The sequence below is a fragment of the Astatotilapia calliptera genome, chromosome 5 (assembly GCF_900246225.1).
Source record: "Astatotilapia calliptera chromosome 5, fAstCal1.2, whole genome shotgun sequence".
Taxonomy (NCBI): domain Eukaryota; kingdom Metazoa; phylum Chordata; class Actinopteri; order Cichliformes; family Cichlidae; genus Astatotilapia; species Astatotilapia calliptera.
This window is the reverse complement of record NC_039306.1, coordinates 18,918,923-18,942,837: the sequence shown is the minus strand read 5'-3', so window position 1 is coordinate 18,942,837 and position 23,915 is coordinate 18,918,923. Positions and strand designations below refer to the sequence as shown.

The 23,915-nt window shown below is 39.2% G+C and overlaps 3 protein-coding genes across 6 annotated transcripts; all 3 read left to right on the top strand.

Annotated features, from left to right (window-relative positions):
* Positions 1-1,964: 1,964 nt before the first annotated feature.
* On the top strand, positions 1,965-10,753 carry rassf1 (Ras association domain family member 1). Its single transcript, XM_026167791.1, has 7 exons — positions 1,965-2,081; positions 3,000-3,499; positions 6,735-6,859; positions 8,006-8,110; positions 9,551-9,842; positions 9,928-10,043; positions 10,122-10,753. The coding sequence occupies exons 2-7, from the start codon at positions 3,208-3,210 to the stop codon at positions 10,269-10,271; spliced, it is 1,080 nt and encodes a 359-aa protein (XP_026023576.1). The 5' UTR covers positions 1,965-2,081; positions 3,000-3,207; the 3' UTR covers positions 10,272-10,753.
* A 1,392-nt stretch (positions 10,754-12,145) lies between these two features.
* On the top strand, positions 12,146-15,627 carry tusc2b (tumor suppressor 2, mitochondrial calcium regulator b). Its single transcript, XM_026167790.1, has 4 exons — positions 12,146-12,341; positions 12,954-13,198; positions 14,098-14,218; positions 14,315-15,627. Exons 2-4 carry the CDS (start codon positions 13,050-13,052, stop codon positions 14,378-14,380), a joined length of 336 nt encoding a protein of 111 aa, XP_026023575.1. The 5' UTR covers positions 12,146-12,341; positions 12,954-13,049; the 3' UTR covers positions 14,381-15,627.
* A 1,766-nt stretch (positions 15,628-17,393) lies between these two features.
* hyal2b (hyaluronidase 2b) lies at positions 17,394-22,345 on the top strand. 4 transcript variants are annotated; one of them, XM_026167788.1, is made up of 4 exons: positions 17,394-18,618; positions 20,092-21,075; positions 21,531-21,620; positions 21,710-22,345. In XM_026167788.1, exons 2-4 carry the CDS (start codon positions 20,122-20,124, stop codon positions 22,097-22,099), a joined length of 1,434 nt encoding a protein of 477 aa, XP_026023573.1. In that variant the 5' UTR covers positions 17,394-18,618; positions 20,092-20,121; the 3' UTR covers positions 22,100-22,345. The 4 variants fall into 4 exon arrangements, with proteins under 4 accessions (XP_026023573.1, XP_026023572.1, XP_026023570.1 ...); XM_026167787.1 differs by lacking the exon at positions 17,394-18,618 and adding an exon at positions 18,712-19,624; XM_026167785.1 differs by lacking the exon at positions 17,394-18,618 and adding an exon at positions 18,712-19,706.
* Positions 22,346-23,915: the final 1,570 nt, after the last annotated feature.

The following is a 23,915-nucleotide window of genomic DNA, read 5'->3' as shown; positions in this document are numbered from 1 at the left end:
ACAGGGCTATACTCTCTGCCCAAATTCAACCAAATGCTGCAAAACTGATCAGACTATACTTCACAGTACAAATGGATAATAGCTCAAAGCATACTGAAAAAGCAACCCAAACGTTTCTGGGTGCAAAGAAATTAAATATTCTTCAATGGTCAAGTCAGTCACCTGACCTTAGTTCAATAGAGCATGTTTTCAGTTAACTGAAGAGAAAAGTAAATGAAAGAGACTGGAAAAAAGCAAAAGACCCATTCTTTTTCTTCTTTTTTTTTTTTTTTTTGCCTGTCCCGTTTGGATCTTTAGCCAATAGAATTGTTGTCTGAAGGCCAAAAAAGATGCCTAGCGAATTTACTTTACCAAGTGCATCATCATGGCCTTGCCACATCAGTCCATTTGATTGACCTTTATTATAATTATATATTTGTTTTATTTTATTTTCAGTTGTTACAGACGGGACAGAGATGACTGGGGGATAGGACAGGGAGAAAGAAAGAATGAAAGAGAGGGAGAGAAAGACAAACTGGGAAGACTAGATAGTGAGAAAGGAGGGAAGAAAGAAAGAAAGAAAAACACCTGGATCACCTGTTGAGAGAAGAAAAAAACAAAAAAACAAACAAACAAAAAAGACCAACATAATAAATATAACACTATCACAATAAACTAGCTAACAGTAGATACTAAATATTAAATGTTATTGTGCAGCACGCAAGATCAACAGCGCACAATGTGCTTTGAGGTAGCAGCCAAGAAAGGTGTAGTTTGTGTCTGTGAACACCCGTGTGTATACCTGTGTGCATACCTGTGTGGATCAGCACGCTTGTATTCAAAAGGTTTCTCCATGTAACGATCTGCTAGGGAGTGTGGGGGGCCATAGCCTCGTCCCCCAGGGCATGAAGCAGGTATGGAGGAGATCCAGGCCCCAGACAACCAGAGGGCCCAGAGTACGAAGACCCAAGGAGGACCACTAAAGGGGCAACCGTGCCACCCTCCTGGGAAGAGCTGAGGAGAGCCCCAGATGAGGGGTCACCCAGCAGCCACGGAGCCGAGGCCAGAGGGGGTTGCAGCGACGTGGCTCTTTTTTTGCAGAGCCCAAAAGACCCATTCTAGTGACAGATTTCCATGACTACGTTGTACATGTACAATAACAATAAAGGGCTATTCTATTCTTCTATTCTATTTCTTCATTAAGCCATACATTCCCTTCCTTTTTTATCTGTTCTGATGTTCCAGAGCTGTGGACCTTTAACTGTGAAAACGCTGTTTTCTGTTTGGCTGGTTTTTAGTCGTTACTAACTGTAGAGAAATTATCTCATGCCCTCTTGTAGCTTCAGATGTGCCTTACTCCCACTTGTGAGAAACAGAGAGTGAGCGTGTGGGACATGAATAAATCATGTTATGGTATTCTAACATGCATTTCTGGCCTGGGAGAATCTGCCATATTGGAGCCTGGAAGGTTTTTTTTTTCTCTCTGACTGATTTGCCAGTTCAAGTGTCCCCAAATCAAAAATGAATCATTCTGTTCATTTCAAACAAGTATCCGTTTAAGCATATCTACTGTTTTATTATGGACTAAAAGATTATCATTAAGAATTAATTTTGTTATTCGGAATTAAACAGTTAAATTTTTATTTTTTTTTTAAATGATCGCTACTCTTTCTGATACAGCAACGTTTATTAAATACTGGGCTTTGTTGTCAAAGGAATTTCCCAAATGAAATGCGTCATTCAGCAACAACACAGAGATGAAAAAATAATAATAAATTTATTTAGTAACCGTTTATATTTAATTTACGATCTTTTTTTTAATTTGTTTTAACATCCTGCCAAAGCTATCATCAGTATCATCAAGAACAGCTCCCACTTACAACTCCATCTAACAGTCGAGTGTCTGATGAGAACAGAGGGGATTCCTCTTAGTGTAGCTTAATACTCATATGGGATTATACGGTAATCCCACACCCACAATGTGCATGCGCAAACAGAAGTGCGTGCGTCGGACGAGGGACGGGTCGCTGTTAATTCAACGAGAAGCTGCGAACGCTCTTCAGATTCCCTGTAGAATGAGTGTGGGTGATAAAGTAAGCGAGGTAAGGTCATCTTCAACACTTTGTCTTTCAAAAAATACGGATTTTTGCTCGGGTGTGACTGTCAACTTGAGTTTGTCGTCCCGTCTCAGACTGCGGGATTAACTCCGTTACACGCAGAGCTGCATTAAGCAAATCAGATGACCAATGAAACAATAAGATGTCGTGAAGACTTAAGCATACATGAGTTCGACTGGTAAACAAACCGATAAGACCCCCCATAATAAATAAATTGCATGGATACTTATGGACGGTTACAATGGGCTCTTGTTGCCCTGTGTGAATAATTGCACCGTGTGGTGACCCACTTGGCAGACAGACTCCCGGGTATTCATATTCACGGCACAAAGCAGCTCCACAAGGACACTAATTTAAAGAGATCCAGATGAACCTGTGAGCATGTACACTTATTCTTCCTAGTGGTATTTGACTTTATTATCATCATTATTATTATTATTATCAGTTTCTGCAGCTCAGAGATCAACACTGGCAAGCAGTGTGCACATGCTGTCTGTCTCAGCTGAATGATGTATTCAGGTTCTTCAAAGTAAACTGACAATTATCAACAAAAAGTATGAGCCATGTGGTTGTTACTGAAGTTGCCAGTTGTTTCTGACATAGCTCTGTGCTTTCTGCATGCAACAATTGCTATTTTTCCACTTTTAGTGTCAATGTTTTGTCTTAAATATGCAGTTTGGCCTCACAGTCCTACTGTCAAACAACACGAGTTGTCCCAGGATTGTACAGGATCATACTTGTCGTCTTGTCCCACATTTTAATATAATCTTATCCTGGCATCAGATAACAAAGACTAATCTTTTGGTTTATTTTTTTTATTCGTAAAACCCATACAGTGCACATGCTGAACGCATGTTTATGTTAAACGTATCCATTAACATTTTTGTTTTACCTGTCTTGCAGCTCCTGGGGACTTAGAGGCCATTATCACAGTGGACTCAATCAAATCTTGACCCAGTGCCTTTTTTTTTGCCTCACACGCTATAAATTTGCAAAGCATGCAAAGGTGCATATATTTTCATCTTGAAAGGCAACATGCACCCACAATAGCTCATGGACAGCAAGTGCTTGGCTGACATATTGGCATCTGCGTCTCTGCATCGAGGTCAGGATGTCTAAATGTGAGCTGATAGAGCTGCAGGATCTCAGTGTAAATGATCCCATCGAGCTGGCCGCTCCAGCTGTCCACGTAGCCCCGTCGACTGCAAACCTGGGTCATCCCAGCCACTACTGTGTCGTCCGTCTGGTTGGAGATAACGTCAGCATTGAGGCCTCTGGTCATCACACAGGAGAGACTGGTGTGGGTCATGATTTCCAGCCATACAGTCATGCACATCTCACCTGGTGTGACCTGTGTGGTGAATTCATCTGGGGGCTTTATAAGCAGAGTTTACGCTGCACCAGTAAGTACTTCCACAAAAGATTTGTTTACAGGATAATCCTGGTTATAATCTCTATTTCTCTCACCGTCAACAGTTCCCATGAAACAAACAAAACAAACAAGTAAATCCTGATAATGCAGATCTTCTTCTTTCACATCACAGACCTCCATCATCCCCTAAACACAACTCTAGCTGACAGCCTGACTATAAAATCAGTCAGTCCCTCCAAGCGTCCACATCCAAAGCACAAAACATTTTCCGACAAATGCACTGCTGATTCCTAGTAGAGTAAAGTTTGCTGAAAACTGTAGTCTTTTGAAGTTTCTTGCTATACACTCAGATGAAAACATCACACAGTTGCTGCAGATTTGTCCATGATCCAAAGCTTCTATTGCTCCACTTTCCAAAAGTGCAAAGGTTAGGTTGAGATAGATAGATAGATAGATAGATAGATAGATAGATAGATAGATAGATAGATAGATAGATAGATAGATAGATAGATAGATAGATAGATAGATAGATAGATAGATAGATAGATAGATAGATAGATAGATAGATAGATATTTTATTGATCCCACAGGGGAAACTGTTGTGTTACAGCAGTAGGAAAAAGAATAAAAATAATCAAGTCTACAATAAAACACAAATAAACAACAAAATTAAAGTAAAAAAAAAAAACCCACCACAGGTGTCTAGTAAAGGGTTTATACTATGAGATGTATTTATACAGCACTGATAAAAACAAAACAAAACAAAGAAAAGTAAAAAATGAAGTTATTCTTACTTTGACTGTGTTTTAAATGACATTGTGTGAGAGTATAGTGCAAATTGCAATTAATAAATAATATTTACACTATGAATCTAAGAAAAAGAAAAACAACTGCAGAATGAAGAGTTATAATACACCTTTATAGAGAACATTGGGAATGGTCTCCTGACGCCTTCTTCATGCCATCAGAGTTGATTTAGTCTGAGGTAGAAGTGCCTCTGCTGCCTCTGAGGTGTGGAGTGGAGCAGGTGAGATGTTCTGTCCATGATGGAGAGCAGTTTGTTCAGTGACCTCCTGTCCTCCACTGACTCAAAAGAAAAAAATCTAATTCTGAAAATCCCAGTAGATCAGTGATGCCTGAAAGATTCAAACCAGCCCATCTGGCACCCACAACCACACCTTCAAGGTCACTTAAATCACCTTTCTCGTGATTGGCTGATTAGATATTTTTGTGAACGAGTGGTTGATAATTTTATATAATAAACTGGCCAGTCACTGTATATAAAAGTTATATATTAGATATTTGTTTTTAAAGATTCAAATCTTCCTAATGAACAAGTAAACTTCCCATCGCCCCATCTGCCGGGGAGATTAGAAGTAGAGAGTCGAGCAACAGAATCACAAATTCACTTTGTTCTTTTGTGAAAGTATTTGAACATTGGAAATAGAAACAGCGTTATTCTTTGATTAATTATGTAGTATCCAAATTCAAATTCAAATTTTATTTGTCACGTACACAGTCATACACAGTACGATATGTAGTGAAATGCTTGGACAACTGCTCGTGACCTAAAGAAAACAAAAAAGGAAAAGGCTATGAATAAAAAAGGAAATAAATATGAAAAATTAAAAAGGGTAAATTTAACTAGGAAGGAATAAAATATAAATTAAGGTTAAAAATGAAATAACTATACAACACAAATTAGAATGAAGGGTAAATTTAACTGGGAAAGAATAAGATAAAATATATAAATTAAAGTTGAAAATAAAATAACTGTACAACAAAATACACAATATAGAACTATATAAGAATGTATGAAGAAATATAAATAAATATACACACAATAACAGCAGCTGTACAAGTATTAACTGGAAATGAAGAATATAATGTCCAGTGTTGTGCAATCCACATTATGTCTTGTGCAGTGCAAATATGCTTAAAGTGATTTAAGTGATGAAGTGAAAACAATGTCCAGAATGTCCAGTGTGTGTGTAAGAACTATATGTGTGGGTCAGTACTGTGTGGTGGTGTGATTGAGAGAGCTCGGAGCGGATGGTGCGCTCAGCTGACCGCACAACCCTCTGTAGAGCTCGTCTGTCCTGCATGGTGCTGTTCCCAAACCAGGTTAAGATGTTTCCCGTCAGGATGCTCTCTATGGTGCAGGAGTAAAAGTTCCTGAGCACCTTGGAGGGCAGTTGGAAGTCTCTCAAGCATCTGAGGTGGTAGAGACGCTGACGGGCCTTTTTCACCATGGTGTTGATGTGACAGGACCATGACAGGTCCTGCGTGATGTGAACTCCGAGGTATTTGAAGCTGTCCACTCTCTCCACTGGGCACTCGTTGATGACAGGGGTCTGGTAGTTCCTCTCCTGCTTAGTGCTGAAGTCCACTATCAGCTCCTTTGTCTTACTGACGTTTAGAAGGAGGTTGTTCCTCTGGCACCAGTTCTCCAGATTCCTAATCTCCTTCAGGTAGGCCGTCTCGTTGTTATCAGAGATCAGCCCCACCACGACGGTGTCGTCAGCAAACTTGATGATGGTGGTGGAGCTGGTAGTGGCTACACTACCAGCTCTACCACATCCAGTGAGTAGTTTAGGGTTATTACATTAACTAGTGGAAATATTTAATCATTGCCCTTTGAAGAAGGTGCTGAAATTGAGATAAAGCAAATTTTAAATAAATAACTAAAAATATTGTGAAACTAAAGCGAGAACATCAGAGGGCAAACACAAGAAACAGACAACCCATATCCACACATATGGCCAATTTGGAATCATCAGTGGCCTTATCATCCATGTTTTTGGACTGTGGGAGGAAGCCAAAGCACAAGGAGGAAACTCATGCAGGCACAGGGAGAAAATGGCTACACAGGAAGCCTCCAGCCATTCATGAGGTTCAAACTGAGGACATGTGATGTATTCTTCACTTTCTGCATCACATGATTTATAGTATGTAGGATTCATATGTTAGTTTTTCCATTCATTAGGAATTTTATCACACATTTTTTCCTAATCTGAAGGAAGCTCTGGAAAGCATCACATTTTGACTTCCTGTGTGCTACATGTAGAGCCAGGGAGCGTCTTTTTTTTTTTTTTTTGCCTTCCTGCTGCATGCAGCAGCGCGCTATGAAGCAATTCGACACAGCCAGGTTTTTAGGAAGGGAAAACAATTACGACTAGAAACAACATGAGAAGAAGCTACACCGCAAGTCTTGACATATATCACCTTTAGTGATTTATCGCTCTCTTTTCGTCTCACTCTCATAGACTGCAGCTACACTTGTCACTACCGGTGCCGACCGTCCATCCAGCTGGACTGCATGACACATGGAAGTTTGTTAGCAGAGCCTGCAGCTTTATCTGATGACTGCATCGAGACAGACACAAATGTGGTAAGGAAAACAAGAACACTATAATAGCAGTGTATTTGTGTAGACAGCAGTTTTCATTTGTATTTTTTCTATTTTCGTAGCTACAGAAAAATTTCAGTTGCTTGTTATTTATTTGTACAACTAGGATTTTTTTTATTTTTGCACAAAAATAAAGTGCACTTAACTCTTCCTACATTCATATGGAGTAGGTGGGTAGGTCAAATGGAGGGAAGCTGCCCACTACTCTCGTCTCTGGTTCCCCACAGGAATACTTGGGAGTATAGATTTTAGATTATTTTGGAATTTGTCTTCTCAGTTCACTTCTTTTGGCTGCCTGGTCTCATTTATGATTGTGCACCAACCAGACACAGTCAGATCCTTTATTATATTTTGTAAATAGTAACTTTATAACTGATAATAATATCCTTTTTTCAGTACACCTTTTACTGGGAAAACAATCAGAACAATTTAGGGGCCTTGTTGTAGAAGGATGAAAGTGCATTTACAAGGCTTTGGAAGTTCTAATGCCTGCATGTTTGGATGTGTTAGGCTCCCGGGAAAGCTGCAGCAAAGTATTGAATTCAACAAAAATAAAGCCATTGGTGTGGTTGTTATAAGTGCATTTACAAATATAGAAACATAAACATAGAAAACATTAAAATAATGCCGAGGTTTAGATTTTTCTCCACTAAAATCCTCTGAAGTATAGATGAGCAATAACATGAGGGGAAAATTGTCACTTAAGATAATTTAAGCAGATCCCACTGGGAGTAGGTTTCCCCCTCCAGATGTCATTATTGCGTTTTTACTGTCAGTGAGGAGCAAATGGTAATGGTGATGCTAGAAGAGCGACTCATCCTTTACTCAGGAAGCCAGCAGCTGGGAGATGAACCTGCATTTCACTGTGTGTTCATCTTTCTTTCACAGTAATGTACTGGTGAGGCTGTGGCATAGTTTATCAGGCTATTTTTTTTTTTGGTCAACTGTTTTAAGTAAATATTTCTTTATTGTTTTTTTCTGGCTACATAAAAAGAGCTTGTATTGAGCTGACTTTTTTTTCATGCATTTGTTTTATTTCACCTTCCCTTTTTAAAGCCTAGTTGTGAAGGCAAGCTTTCTGCTCACTGTATCGTGGCTTATTTGTTGTTCTTTCCATTTTCTTTTCAGGATGAACAGATCGAGTTGGGTAAACAGGAGTTAAGTGTTAGTGAGATTCAACAGAAGGTGAAGGAATACAATGCTCAGATCAGCAACAATCTCTACATGGTGGATGTGAGGAACTGAAAAAAACAGTTTCATTGAGATTCAGTTAAGCAAAAAATGTGCATTTTCATATAAATACATAGAGTTGTGGTCAGAGGTTTGCATACAATCATTATGATTGTATGTAAACAGAAACCACTTTGTTGCTATATGTCTGTGAAGGTTCTCAGTCATCCAGGTCGTCGTTGTCTAAGGAGCTTGGAAAGAAAAGTGTCTGGACTTGCTTTGTTGCCAGTCGCTTTCTTTCCAAGCTCCTTAGATTTTCTCTGATCCACACAGGGTTAAAAGTATACATACAAACTATAATATATAGAAACACCGACAACTAAAAACTTCTCATTAGTAATCATGATTGACTACAATGGGTATAAAAAGCAAAACGCATAAAAATAATTTGTTTTAAAAGCACTCATTGGATTGACCAATAATCAGAACAATGGAAAAGTCCAAGGAACTCAGTGAAGATCCAAGAAGGACAATCCTAGAGTTACACAAGTTGGCGTCATTAGAGCCATTTCCAAACAACTGGCGCTTCCAAGATCATAGGTTTAAACAGATGTACAAATGGACAACTTGTTCAGATGTGTCACCACTTTTGAAGGGGTTCAAACCATGAAAGAGGCCCCTGTTACAAAATCAACACCTTCAAGCTCAACTAAAATTTGCAACTGCTCACGTGGACAAGTTTGATCGTCAGCCAAGAAAAGATTGAGCTATTTAGCCACAATGACAAGAGGTATGTTTGGAGGAGTAAAGCTGAGGCTTTCAAACCCAAGAACACCATTCCAGCTGTCAAGCATGGTGGTGGTAGCATCGTGCTCTTGGGCTGTTTTGCTGTCAGTGGTACTGGTACATTGCACAAAGTGGATGAAATGATGAATAAGCAGCACTATCTCCAAATTCTTCAACTTCGCCCTAAATCAACAGCTAGGATACAACCAGATAGTTCAACAGGAAAATGATCCCAAACAAACATCAAAACTGGTTTTGGAATGGAGCAAAGAAAAAGCAGGCTAACATTAAGCTTCTGGAATGGCCTTCCCAAAGCCTCAACCTCAACCATACTAAGAATTTGTGATCTACCATTAAAAGCACCATGCCAGGAAACTAATCAATTTAAATGAACTCTACCAGTTCTGCCAAGAAGAGCAGTCGAATACCCAGCTAGAGTTATGTCAGAACCTTCACAACATGCAAAGGGATATTTAACCAAATATTTGTGGGGTGTATGTATGTATATATGTGACCCTGTGTGGGTTAAAGAAAAACCAAATTAAATTTAAACTTGTGCATGCAATTCTTGTTTTTTTAGTCATAAATGTCTGACTACAACCACATCTCAGCATAGTTATGTAGATGTGTGAACATATTTCTATTCATAATATTTGTTGATAATGTATTAAACCTTTTAATTCCCATTTATATGCTATAAATCTGTCCACCCTTCAGAATAAAGATGGGTCCTACACTGGTTTCATCAAGGTCCACTTTCAGTTAGTTCGTCCCATTTCCCTCCCTCCTCCCCGTCAGAGTTTGAGCTTGATGCAGGAAGATGATTATCAGGGAAGACGGATGAAGCGGCGGACATCATTCTACCTCCCCAAAGATGCTGCAAAGCACCTACATATAAGCTCTGAAACACGGGTACGAGAAGTCATCGAAGCACTGCTCAATAAGTTCACCGTTGTGGACAACCCGGCAAAGTTTGCCTTGTTTGAACGCACAGAGAGACAAGGTCAAGGTAGGATTCCTAATATTGCGTTGTTCTTACAAACTAAAATAGAACCAATTGTTGAATCGTGAAATTCTGCTTCTCTTTCCTCTAGTGTACATGCGTAAACTGTCTGATGATGAGCGTCCTCTATACCTGCGCTTGTGCGCTGGCCCCAGTGAAACAGTCTTAAGCTTGGTTCTGAAAGAGAACGAGACAGGGGATGTAAATGTAAGTTTCCATTCTGTTCTGAGAAAGATAAACTTGTCAATATATGGGGCTTAGATGGTGAATTGCTCTCTTTCACAGTGGCATGCATTTAGCTTTCCTGAATTGTGCAACTTCCTGCGAATCCTTCAGCGGGAGGAAGAAGCACACGTAAGAGAGATCGTGAAGCGCTACGCTCTTGCTAGAGACATGATGAAGCAAGCCATGGCCCCGATGACTACACCGGGTTGACACCGAGACACTCAGCTTCACACTGGAATAATTAGAAGACATTCTTCCATGAAAAGTGTCGATAAGAAATTTTATGTCATGGTAAAGGGGAATGAAATAGCTCAGGTGATGATGTTGTATGGATTAGAGATTGGTAATAAAGCAGGGAGTTTGCTGTAATATTTAATGTGAATTACTTAAAGGTTCAGTTCAGGGTGATTTTGATCTAGTACAGCTATGAACTGGACTGACTCAAAACATATGAAATTGTTGTGGACTAATTGATCACACTTCTTTCTTTAAACATCATGCTGCTTGATTAGATTATTTAAAGTGACATATCTTAGTTTATCTGGTTTATCATCTTATACTCAGTTTTATTCATGTTGCGACGATGTTTTTTAAAATTGTGGCACTTTAATCAGCCTCTGAAAATGAGTTGGGTAAGCTGAAATGTGTGGATGTTCAGATGATCTAATAAAATGTGAAAAATGGCTGTTTAATATGAAACTTTTGATTATTTCTAACAGCGTGCCCGACTAGAAGGCCCATTGTGGGGGACCACAGTAGTTTCCACATGAATATTACACTCATATGTGATTGTAGAACATCTCATTCAAATGTAGGTATTAATATGCTGATATGTCAGCCTTGATTCTTCTAGAAGGGCTTTTGACAAAGTCTTTTGAATGTGGCTGAGATTAGGCGTCTACACAACAAACACACTCATGTGGGCCCACAGTGGGTAGGCGTGGGGCTGTGTGGACAGGGCAAACCCACCCCTCATTGCATGTGGGCCCAGTTGGGTGTGTTCACGCAGGGATAGCAGCAGTTTTATCCTTTGGAGACCCTAAAAAGTTTTCTGTGGACAGCCCACAATGTGCTTGCCTACAGAAAACTGCTTTGGGCCCCACATGGGCAAGTAGTTTTGTCTGTGTGAAGGTTTCTGTTGGCATCCCTTAGCAGCTTTGGATATCTGCAACCCACTGGTGATCAGATATGCCCTACTTCTCACCCTAAGTATCAAGACCCACAGTGAGCTGTTCACTGTATGTCACCGTTGCTGCCTCTACTTCTAGCATCTTCATTATTACACTTGCCTCCCTCTCAGTCACATCCATAACATGCCATATCACAAAGCTCAAAACATCTGAAACTGCTTTCTTGAACATTACAACACTGGACCTTTGGCATGTGGTGTAACTGGATATTGAAATCATGGTTGAGCAGCTGACAAATCAGGAGCAACTGCGTGATGTTATCAACATGGTCCAAAATCTGAGGAATGTTTCTGGTGAATCAGTGCCATGAAAAATTAAGGCAGTTCTGAAGGCAAAAGGGAGTCCAGCCTGGTACTAATAAGGTGTAGTAAAGTGTCCAATAACTGTATATGTGGCAAGGGGTGGCTATACTATTGGCTCATGAGCACGGGTGTCAAACAGAAGACATGGGGGACCAGCAAAGACTCCAATCTGTCCCAAAGTTTGGCTTTGGAAAATGCAGAGAACATAAATTTTGGACTTTTAGTTTTATTTTGATAGGTTTTCCAGCTTTTCCTATTGATGAAGACCTCCATCTTGGTCATACTACACCAAAGTAATTCAGTTATAGATTTATGTAATTTGGCACATTTACTTCTTATAGTTTAATCCCAAAGAATCGTGCTGATCTTTTTTTTCCCATCTACTACAGCAGCATTTCTTTATTATGTAGAAAAAACAGAGAGGTGCTGTTGAATTAGCACTTCTTTTTTAATATTAAGCTATCTGAGGAATTAAATGTGTAGTTAAAATTCTATACACTTGAAAAAAGGGACAGTTTCACTAGTTTCGGCCCAACATGAGATCAAAACGGACAAGTCACTAGTACTATTATATTCCTGTCCATGTGATGGCGTTAGCTCACCACAGCGTCTCTGCACCAAGCTTCAGAGGGAAAGGACAGAAGAAGAACGTGGCCGTCAGATGGCATAAACAACTTAGCGTAGCTTTGTGTGATATGAGGTCTGTGCTTGTACAGAATTAGCGAGCCAGTAACATAAATTCATCAAAGAGAAATTCTTACCTACGAGCACACTGCTGCGCAATTTAGGTATGTGCTCCGCTAAGCTAAAGCGACGAGGAACAGCACGAACTGTTAAATCAGTCCATGCTAGCCCATGGCGACGTCAGTAAATGTTATTTTGTTTAGGAACATGTTGACCTGGCTAATGCTAGTATAAAAGCTAATGGTGATGTTAGCAGACGGTACATAAAGTGACATAAAAGCAGCTACGATTAGCGCAGCCGGGATAAGTTTCTCAGCACTGGTGACAAACTGATCTTGGTGTCGGGAAAGGCTTACTAGCTAAGTGCTATGGCTTCAAAATGTTACCGAGTCTTCTACTAGACAGATAGAAGCAGATATTCATGTTGTTGTGTTTGATTTAAACTCCATATCTAACCATTTGTAATTCGTGACACAGAAGCGTGACTGCGTGCGTGATTTTTGGCTGCTGTGTTATTCTAGCACCGTCATGCTTCTGGCCTACAGCAGAAAATGATCATAACTGAACTCAGTCCGGACTTGTCTTGTTTAAAGAAAAGTCAGGTCTCGGCCTTTCTTAAAGTAGCATTTTGTAAAAATGACTAAATAAATCAATACGTGCCATTATGTTTTGCCTGAAAGCAGCTAAAGCTACCCTTTATTTGCCACTTTTCACAGGTGTCACACCCTGAAGGCACATTTCATCTTGTACAGTAACACTGTAGCACCACTGGCAGCCTCGGGACCCGAGAAAATAATGTGCTGCAGCTGAAGATGGGAGGTAGCGGCTCCAAATCCAAAGGATTTTGGCCTTTTTCTGGCTCAGGTAGTTCAGACGATCCAACCAAAGATGGAAATGAGCAGACACTGGCAAGAGTTCGAAGTTTCCCGGGTGCCACTCCTTTTGTCTTTACAAGAAGAAGGTAAATGTAATGTCGTCATACACCAAGACACTCATTTATGACATTGTTGTTGACTTGTGTCGTTTTTAATTAGCAGTCTGTGGGTTTTTGAGTAGACTGAGGTTCCAACTCAAAAGCAGTGCTCGAAAAGGATTGTTTCATGCATGTTGTCCAGCCTTATTTAAACTGGGCGATGTATGTGTGTGATGATTTTGCAAAGATTTTGAAAATATTTAACAGCAATGTGATACAGTGTGTTCTTTCGAAGGGGGGGAAATGTAAAGAATGGTTGAAAATGTTCTTTGTAAAAATGTTTTCGGTGAAAACAGAGTTACACATTCACCTTTGGCCAACACTATTGAGAGAGAAAAAGTCCTAAGATTTATGGTGTTTAACCAGTGAATCACACCAGATCAGCTGAGGTTGTTCTTCCTGCTAATGTGTCCACTATTTTGATTCTCCACACTGTATTTAGACTGGACACAAGCAGACTTTAACAGACCTGTAGTGGTTTTAACTACCCTCTTACGCACCACTTTTACACTGATCTGGTTGTTTGCTTTTCATTTTGTTTTTTTGTTTTTTTCCCCCTCACACTGTTAACCTTTTAAAACCAGCCGTTTAACCCACAGGAAGACACTGTTTTCATTTTAGCCAACATTTCTTTCTTTCTTTCTTTCTTTCTTTCTTTCTTTCTTCTTCTTTTTGCACATCACGCATGAATGGGAAGTGGCTTAAGGTGTATTCAGACACCTTAAGTTTGACATCTTAAAACCACACTTATGTGGATGTTCTTTGTGGTACACAAATTAGAGTATGTGGACCAGAAATATTTACACAATACGTGCGTAAGAAGCAAGCTAGCTTGTGTGTATTAAAAATAATTACTGTGCGCAAGTAATTTTGTGTCTTTGCTCCAGCTCAATGTTCTTTGATGAAGACGGTGACTTGGCCCATGAGTTCTACGAAGAGACGATTGTGACAAGAAACGGCCGTAAAAAAGCGAAGCTGAAGAAGATTCAGAAAAACCTCACACCTCAGGTGAGGAAATTAAGATTTTAAAGCAAGACTTTACACACTAATACCAGATCTCTGTAGCATATGTCCAAATCGTTTTATTTTCTCGTGTCCTCACAGGGAATTATAAAGCTGGACCATCCGTGCATCCATGTAGATTTCCCAGTTGTCATCTGTGAAGCCTGACAATGTCTGAGGAGCGTCTCGGACTAGCCACTGTGTCAACTCCGTCCTTCGGCTTCCACTGCAGATGGAAGCCCGAACCACCTTTCAAAATAACATGATCTCTTGATATATTTGATGCCCTTATGTGGACAGGCTGATGCATTGTGTGCTGAGCCTCTGCATGTGATCTGTTTTTGGCTTGTGTGCAGTTAAGACACAAAATAGGTCACCAGTAGGGATCTAGAATGGTGCCAAGCTGGGGAAAATCAGTTTACAGATCTTGGTTTGTGTGCATGTAAGTGTGACTGTGTGCAGATTTGGGATGACACATGACTGAGGCCTGAATATTTAGCAGTAGATTGTCTTCTGGTTTGATTCATAAAACTCAAAGAGCTGAAGGAGAATGTAATGTTCTTCCCTCCAAAGGGGTCTGAGCAAGAGTTGAAAAGTTGCCAGTGCACACTTACGTTTTTTGACATTATGACTCGCTTCATTATGCATGGAACAGGATCTACTTATGGGACAGCCCAATGAGTTGACAATCAGTGGCTCACAAACCCTTAATGTCACAATTTAATGTTGGAAGGACTGGCTTCAGTGACCTCAGAGCCACAAGATGTGCATCGCAGCAGTGAGTCTAATGACAGATCCTGTTGTTTTCTTTTCTGGTTTGACATACAATGTTTAACTTTTAATTTATTATAACTGTTTTTTAATTACAAAATAAAATGCTGAATTAAATCACATTCCTTTTCTGTATCCAAACTTTACAGATGAACATTTCAATGTACCGTAACTTCACATAATCACAGTTCATTATGAAATATTCCAGTAAAAATCAGTAAGAGCAGTGAAGACAAAAGAAGATTAACATGGACACTCGTGTTAATCTTTTGTGCTTTTTTTGGCCCTAGACAGTCGTCTGGGTTTCTATATTAACAGTGATGGATAGATAACTACAGTTTAATTACACAGAGGTCATGGTGGGAAATTAAGATCTTCTAGCAACGGGAGGGGGTTAAAGCCCCTGCCATATATGGTAACCACACCTGACATTTGTAATGTGGTTGGCTCTTGGAATTTAGACCTGCATGGGAATGGCATCAACTAATCTTGGAAACTATTCAGGTGCCTTCTGGGAATGTGGAGTCATGACTATAAAGCCATCAGTCTGGCCCTGGTGGACACTGCATTTTTCACGAGTTTTAATACAAGTAATCACATTAAATTATGTTATTAAAGGTTTTAAAATATTTCAAGTTTCGAGGATTGGATTGGAGTACTTTTAAGTTTTCAGTAGTTTGACTTGCCAAGGCTTTGCTATCCTGTTTGAATTTGACTTCAGTAAAAGAGTCAATTATTTAAAGAAAGATGAACTTTTATATAACTCTCAAAGCTCATAGAAACTATTTGCCAAATAATCCTTTATATAACAGGCAGTTGAATCTTTTTACAGAGTTTTTAAACACAGGAGTGAGCAGAAGGTGGATGTGTATTTCAAATGTCGCTCTTGACCTCCACCTACAACGAAGTTAGGCACTTGTAGAGGAAATTGCGATGGCAAACCAGCACTTGGAAGTAAAGCGTGTATAAGAGCATCTGCTAATGAGTTATGGATGAAGTTAAGACAGAAGTAAAGACTATCAATGCAGTCACCATGGGAAAGGGTTTTTTGACAAAGCTGTCTAATATTGCTCTTCTTAGAGGATAAAGAGTTTAGTGCCAAAATCCACTACACTTTATTGCTTTTATGAAGTGTCTCTGCTGCAGTCTTTGGGCTTTCCCCCTGCCCCCTCTGTGGGTACGTACTGTTTTCAGTCTGGGGAAGACATGCCATGTTATTACTTTTTTGTTGTTTATTTTCTCACAGCTGAACAAATATAAAAGGCCACAAGGTGAATTGCAGTCTCAGGATTAATGAAATTGACTCAGCAAACCACATATCCTCTGGTTTTGCTGACAGGTCACATGACATTTTAAGCCATGCAGTAATGTCAATATATTCTTTTGTCTTTTTAAAGGAGTACTTAAATTATTCCACCTTCTAATAGATATATCTGACAGCTTTTTCTTAAGGTGTAAGTAATAGCAAAATTGGGTTATGAAGGTCAAGAATGAAAACGTGCTTTGTTGTTATAAGCATGTTGATGAGTTTTTCTATAAAAACTCTTTTCAAAGGAAAGAGTCGATAACTCAGATTGTGGAAAATAACTGGGTGGATTCTGATTAAGTGGAAAACGTGCACCTCAGTCTAGTTTACATTTCATTTGTTATTGCTGAAAACCAGACACAATAACAATCAGAGGTCACAAGCGGCAAAGTGTTACATGTTACTTGGAGTTTCTGGTGGACATTAAAAAATGCTCTTTTGGAATAATACATTTTGTGAAAAAGAAAAACACAGTTTCAACAATGTTCTTATCAAGATGTGTGGAAAGAGGCACCGAATGCAACGGGAAAGAGTCTGACAAGGGCAAAAAATGAGGACAGGACTATTTTTATATTCTGCGGACTGATGAGCGACATGACATGAGGCACAAAAAAGACAGGTGGAAGTAATAAATGCTACGAGACAGGAAGACTTAAACATGATACAGACAGAGTGGAAGACAGAAGGAACAAGCCCAGTGATGAGAAGGAGAAACAATACCAGCAAAATAATAAGATCAAAATAGGGACCAGAAACTCTGTAAAGTGTAAAGTAAAAAAGTAAAACTCAAAAGCTTTAACAAAAAAAAAACAACTTTTACATTATTTTATACTTTTAAATACATCAACTTTAAATACAGCAAATATCCTATTAACCAAATGTATTTAAGACTAGCTGTGCTTTAGAACGATGCTAATGGGGTGCCTCTCTAATACATAAACAAACATATTATTTCAAAAATTACAGTTTTATCTTTAGTCTTCTGACTGATAAAGGAGAGGTAGAGTTTACTGGACACATATTAAATAAACAAATCAACAGAATAAACAGTTTAAGAAATTACCGTTTTAGCTGATTTTAAACAGAATTTATGCGTGTGTGTGTGTGTGTGTGTGTTAAACTAAAAAGGCTCTAATTTTCACTTCTACATATTGCAATGCTAAAAAATCTTAGAGCTCTAGACTAAATGTTTATTTGTATTCATAATGGATGGTGGGTGCTGTCACTTTGTTCCTGCTCAGGCTCCTCGAAAGCTGCTGTCTTTCTCTGAGCTCTCACCTTCATACTCTAGCGTCTGGCCCTTCTCCACCTCCTCCCCTGATACTTATACATCTGACTCCCCTTCTACAATTTTGAGTACAATCCTTTCTGTCTCACTCAGCATTCTGCTTCCTGAAGTATGGGCGTAGGTTGAAAACGGGACTCCTGCTGTTTATAGTACTATTTCAGTACTAAGTTGATGTTAATCTCATATTTAAGATAGAAGAACATTTTTAGCAACACAAAGATAATATCTGCAAAGACATGAGTTAATCTCCTTTGTTGCTATAAAAAGTGGAAGCTGCAATGCCGGTCACTTTGAAGAAAGTCAGTGTTGTATGTTGGTCAAATCACTGCAAACAAAAAGCTCAGGCTGTCTTCTTGACAGCTCAGGAGGACACATATAGATTGCATACATTTTTTTTTGAGAAAGAGGTCTCAGACTCCTGTTTCTCACAGAGGAGACTGAAAACTATGTTCAGATGCAGCCTAGCAGGAACCCACCACTTACAGTAATCTGATTTAATTAGCTGAAAGGGAGCAGCCTGTGTGTCTCCAAGTGTCACAGTAAGTATTAAATTACTGTGATATTACTTACCATGATCCTGACAACATATATTAGGATCCTCGCACTGGATTATGTATTGTTTTGCAAAACCCAATGTGTTTGTGTGAATGTGGCCTACCCATGTAAAATTTACACTTGATTCATGTAAGACCCAGCAGGCAAAAATCCTGTTTGAGAAGTAAAGTCACACCACTGAGTTTTAGTGATGAAAGTAGCTTCCTATATTAACTACCACGCTTTAAAATTAAGACCAGGTAAGAATATAAAGTGAGGGGTTTGTACTTGCGTGTGCAACTTAGTGGTTAAGAGGTGGGGTTTCCTTGACATTTAAATAGCAATGAACAACTGTTTTTGTATCCTCTGTTAGACAGATCTCTTAGGAGAACTTTCTAGACTCTTGGCACAGAGCACAAGGACTGAGCTGTATTTATTTTTAACAAGTGGACAGCTTGATTGATCCACTTTCATTTGGAGATTATAAAGTAAAAGAAAAGACTGCTGGTAAGACACATAATTACTACTCTTTTAAAAAATGACAGTTTTAAAAAGAAATTGAAGGTATTCACAGCAGTGGCATAGCACTTTTTAGTGTTTAAAAAATGTTTAAAAAATATCTTGAGATGTATAACTGATGCTATCAATTTTATTTTAATGCAGGGGCACATGAGATGAGACATGAGAGTTTTTCTCGCTCTACACTGCCTAACAATTCAAATCAACCTCACTGTAAAAGTGACAAACTAAGCCTATAAACCTGAGAGGTCACCATTTCCAAAGTTTAGTGTGATCTGCAGGTCATTTAAGCTAGTTGATGAAAATGCATCAATCATCTATAGTGCATATCGATTTAAATACACTATATCATGGATACTAGACTTTTTTAAGCAAAAACTTACGTATAGTTAATATTTTTTAGTTTGCATTTATTAAGCTCTTGTTTAAACAAAAGGAAGCAAAATAACCTTTCCATTCCACTTCCGAGTGCTGCAGTTCATCCATTCAGGTTAGGGTGATAATCAGATCTAAATCAGGAGCAAAACACTAGATTTTAATCTAAGATTCGCTTTTATCAGTGAAACTTCCTTCAGGGCAGAACTCGAAGAACAGGCTAACTTGATATTAATTCACGAGGAGGGGGGTAGGTTTTACTGCTATGTACATTTACCCTCAAATTCAAGCCATATGAAGCTGTGATCATGGTGAAATATTTTTATTCTGTAAAGTAATGTGAAATGATGGGAACACTGTTGGGAAGATAAACGGGAAAACGCGGATAAAATACGTCTTTCAATAACTGAACACCCCCCTACTCAGGAAGTAAATGCAATGAACTGTTGTTGCTCAACTCACCACTCCTGCCATGGTCTGGGAGAATTGATTAATTAGTAGTCATCGATATGCATAGAAAAAAGTGAGGTTATTCCTCACATGGCAGGGCAGTGGAAAATAACTTACCCGACGATTACATGAATGGAATAAACTTAACTTCTCGGCTTCAGCGGAACAGGTTAGAATGGACACGAAGAAGACAGCCGTTAGCTAACTTAGCACGGTAGTCCGTTTCAATGAAACTTTGAGCTAACGGCGAGGTAACGTTCGGTAATGTATTTATATAAAGTATATATATGTGTGTATATATATATTTTAACATTACATGTTTACCAGTAGCCTATTTAGCTAGCTTCCCACAACTATTTTCAAAGTAAGTAAAAGTAGTTTTAATTTCCTTCCTGAAGAATAGAGGAAGTTTTTTTGTATGACTTTATTTGGTATTATTTGAAAATACAAATGAGTAATGAGGTAATAATGTAGTAATAGCTCACAGAAACCTTCGTGAGCAAAGCAAGCGAGCTTTGCTTGCGAACGATTTCCATATCTATATATCTAAATATATAGATAATAGATTATAAATAGATTTGAACTATTTCGTTTAGGTTTTGGCTGAATTTAACAAAACTGCTTTGTCTTTTACAGACAAAGAGGGGTGAAGGGTGAGCTGTAACCATGGAGGCTGCATTTCACCCTTTCTTCACCACAACTGGCCAGCTGCCCTGGTTGCTTCTGACTGTGTTTACATCGTGGACAGCCTTTTGTTCTGCAGAAATAAAGCAGACAAGAAGGCCATTATATACCCAGAAGCCAGTTCTTCTTGCCTGGAATGCCCCAACACAGGAGTGTGAACCACGACATAGAGTAACCTTATCTTTGAGCCAGTTTGACATTGTAGCGACCCCCAATGAGGGCTTTGTGGGGCAAAACCTTACAATCTTCTATAAGGAACGTCTTGGGTTGTATCCCTATTATAAGCATGATGGCAGTGCGGTGAATGGAGGCCTTCCACAGCTTGTCAGCCTCACTGAGCACTCAAAAAAGATGCCCGAAGGCCTTAAAAAATACATAAAAGTGCCAGGGGCAAAAGGTTTGGCTGTTATTGACTGGGAGGAGTGGCGTCCTATATGGGTCAGAAATTGGGATGCTAAACTTATCTATCGAAATAAATCCTATGCAATGATAGCCAAAAAGAACCCTACATGGACCTCAAAACAAGTGGAGAAAGTTGCAGAACAAGAATTTGAGCTATCGGCTCAAAGATTCATGCAGGAGACTTTGAAACTGGCCAAGAATATGAGGCCCAATCAGCTGTGGGGCTTCTACCTGTTTCCAGATTGTTACAACCATGACTACAACAAGAATGGTCTGCAAAACTACACAGGCCACTGTCCTTCAGTGGAGGTGGACCGCAATAATCATCTCAACTGGTTGTGGATGGAATGTACAGCACTTTTCCCGTCAGTATACATGGAACCTGTGCTACGCTCAACGAGCCAAGGGCGCCTTTTTGTCCGGAACAGGGTGAAGGAGGCAATGCGCCTGGCATCTGTTGGGGATGGATTAGCACGTCCTGTTTATGTTTACACCCGACCTACCTATATCAGTCAAACGACTCTCCTAACTGAGGTTAGTTGGCTAGAACAGCATTTTATACAAGACGATTACACTTTGATCAATACAAGTGTGATTTAATTTAGATCATCATTATTATTATTATATTTACATTATGCAACAACACACAAGCAAACAAAGCCAACATTAGCCTAAATTTGATGAACATAAATATACTTTTTAAAAAATAAAACTATACCATCTGTTTCTGACGGAGACACACCAATTTGTTGTCCTTCACCACAATCATCTTCAGGTTCTCAATTTTAATTCTTTGGTGGAGTTATTATAAAATTAAATCAGTATTTATAGTCACTTACACCTTCCATATACAGGTGTTAGGAAATCTCATTCAACTGGCAACTAGACATTAGTACTGGATATAAAATGTGTGTATATTTGACTGTCCTACTAAAACACAGGTTACTGTATGATTTCACTGAACAGCCCTGAACTGTTTTTGTTTTTAGACAGATTTGGTCTCCACAATTGGTGAGAGTGTTGCACTTGGAGCTGCAGGTGTAATCTTCTGGGGCGACACCTCTCATGCAAGCAGCAGTGTAAGAACAGTATTTTCTATGCTTCTTTGATGCTGAACTGCTTGGTGATTAGTGGCAAGTCAAGTTAACGTTTCTTTTTTGTCTTCCAGGCCAACTGCTCAACCCTAAATGATTATCTTAAGGGACCGCTGGGTCGGTACCTGCTCAATGTGTCCACAGCAGCAGAGCACTGCAGTCATGTGCTATGTAATTTCAGCGGCCGCTGTTTTCGCAGAATATTGGACAGCGATATATATCTGCATCTCAGCCCTTCAACACACAAGATAACTAGTCAGAGTGGCCAGCTCAAGGTTACAGGAATGCTCAGCCAAACTGAGAAGACTTTTTTCCACAAGCACTTCCAGTGCCAGTGCTACAGTGGGTACAGGGGTGATGACTGTACTTTGAAAGAAAAAGAGCCCAATAGAGCCTCCTCTGTATTAGGGACTTGGCCTCTTTGCCTTTTACTTCCGCTCGGACTCCTTACTCTTCTACATTGAGGAAACAGAGACTAACTATTTTCTGTTTCAGCGAGCCTAGAAGTGGACAGTTTAGACTTTTATGCATAAATATGGAAATTATATTGATGCATTGACAATACCAAGTAATCTGAGACCTCCCCAAGCTGTTTTTGTCCTGGCATGCAGACCGATGGAACATAAATATCTGTGGGTAGCAAGTTGCAGCAACAACTTGCTGTCAGTCTGCCCCAGGGCAGCTGTAGCTTGCATCCACCAGTGTGTGAACATGAGAGTGAATGAATAGTGGAATTGTAAAGCACTTTGGGTGCCTAGAAAAGCGCTATATAAATGCAATCCATCATTATAACAATGGGCTGAAATGAATGTCCTACCACCAAGATTACCTTGTAGAAAATCATGCCTAAAATCAGTCTTTTCTCAAAGTAATCACCAGATAAATGGATGTTGAGTAGCTTTACAGGACCTTAGTGTAAATGTTTTACTGTCTCCATAGTGAAGAGAAGCCAAAGATATCTATTTTTGAAAGCTTTTTTTATGATTGGTTTAACATCAGAACAACAACACATGGCTTAAAGTAGAAAAAGTGGATAAAAGGGAACAGACGCACACATATTTACAGGTTATTGGTGCCTCGTGGCAAAACAGACACTACATTACAATAGTATTATATAGTATGAATATCAAGCTCTTAAGTGTCTTATTAATGAAATACAAGCCAGTCTTAAATCTCTTTTGTATTTTTTTGCTTAGAGAAACATCAAGGATGGACCTGCTTGTTTTCAGTTCAATATTGTGCCTTAACAGGGCTGAAACCAGCTCTCTTTTGCAGTTGCAGTCTTTATGTCCTTGCTTTATATTGATATAAACTCCATCATGGCTAACAATTTTATTATAACCGAACAGTGCAGAGCAAATACATACACGTTACAAGGTATCCATCAACTTAAATGGATATCACTGTGAAAACAGGTCATAAAACATTAGGAAATATATCAGACTGGCAATTTAAACACAACTTGACACTATAACTGACTGTAGTTTACACATTTGCCCAACAAGCCAAATAGCCCCCAGTTTGATCCTGGGAAGACAAAACGGATCGCTTTAGCGTTTCATCAGGAAGGGCATCCGGTATAAAAAATCTACCAAGTCAAACGTGGAGCTAACGGCTGTGGCGACCCCTGAAAGCAGGGAGCAGCTAAAAGTTCAATATAACTGATTATAGCTGATTTCAGCTTGTGTCTGATGTACTGGAATAGGCTATATGTTCGCTCCATTCATAACCAAATGTATAGGATTGCTTTGAAATTGTTTGCAACTGTCTAACTGAATATTAGCCGACTGAAAAAAAATGTTGTGTCAAGGATCTTGCCGGTGATACTGTGTGAACAGCAATTACTGTAGGTACAAGTTCAGAATTGTTTGTTCCCAATATAGCTGAGCAGTTGCATGTTTTATACAGTAGGTACTAGTTTCAGTAGCTAAAATGAGTTATGAAAGAAGCCAGCAGGTGGTTTTTCACAAACACGGTAGTCTCAGAATTGCACAGCTGGTGTTGAATCGTGATGTTATATGTACTTATATTGCATAGGTCTTCAAGTTCTGCACTTTACTTTCATGCAGAGTTGGACTGGGTGTCATTACATGTCGTGAGGGACAAAACTGAGTGAATACTGTCAGTGCATGACAGTGCTATAGTGGCTTTTCGCGTGTAATGTGTCACATTGGAAATACTCTGTTTCACTGTGAATCTTGCTGAAAAGCAAAGGGTTGCCTCGATGGTTGTTATCTCTCTCCATCAGCTTTCATCTTATTTTTTTAAGAAGTATCCAAA

What these genes read in the sequence shown, in the direction of transcription:
- rassf1 (XM_026167791.1), top strand. Translation starts at nt 3,208, where the DNA reads ATGTCTAAATGTGAGCTGATAGAGCTGCAGGATCTCAGTGTAAATGAT. An exon ending in GCAGAGTTTACGCTGCACCA is followed by an intron (nt 3,500 to 6,734) that starts GTAAGTACTTCC and finishes TCACTCTCATAG; the next exon opens with ACTGCAGCTACACTTGTCAC. An exon ending in ACAATCTCTACATGGTGGAT is followed by an intron (nt 8,111 to 9,550) that starts GTGAGGAACTGA and finishes TCCACCCTTCAG; the next exon opens with AATAAAGATGGGTCCTACAC.
- tusc2b (XM_026167790.1), top strand. Translation starts at nt 13,050, where the DNA reads ATGGGAGGTAGCGGCTCCAAATCCAAAGGATTTTGGCCTTTTTCTGGC. An exon ending in TTTGTCTTTACAAGAAGAAG is followed by an intron (nt 13,199 to 14,097) that starts GTAAATGTAATG and finishes TCTTTGCTCCAG; the next exon opens with CTCAATGTTCTTTGATGAAG. An exon ending in AGAAAAACCTCACACCTCAG is followed by an intron (nt 14,219 to 14,314) that starts GTGAGGAAATTA and finishes GTGTCCTCACAG; the next exon opens with GGAATTATAAAGCTGGACCA.
- hyal2b (XM_026167788.1), top strand. Translation starts at nt 20,122, where the DNA reads ATGGAGGCTGCATTTCACCCTTTCTTCACCACAACTGGCCAGCTGCCC. An exon ending in AAACGACTCTCCTAACTGAG is followed by an intron (nt 21,076 to 21,530) that starts GTTAGTTGGCTA and finishes TTTTGTTTTTAG; the next exon opens with ACAGATTTGGTCTCCACAAT. An exon ending in CCTCTCATGCAAGCAGCAGT is followed by an intron (nt 21,621 to 21,709) that starts GTAAGAACAGTA and finishes TTTGTCTTCCAG; the next exon opens with GCCAACTGCTCAACCCTAAA.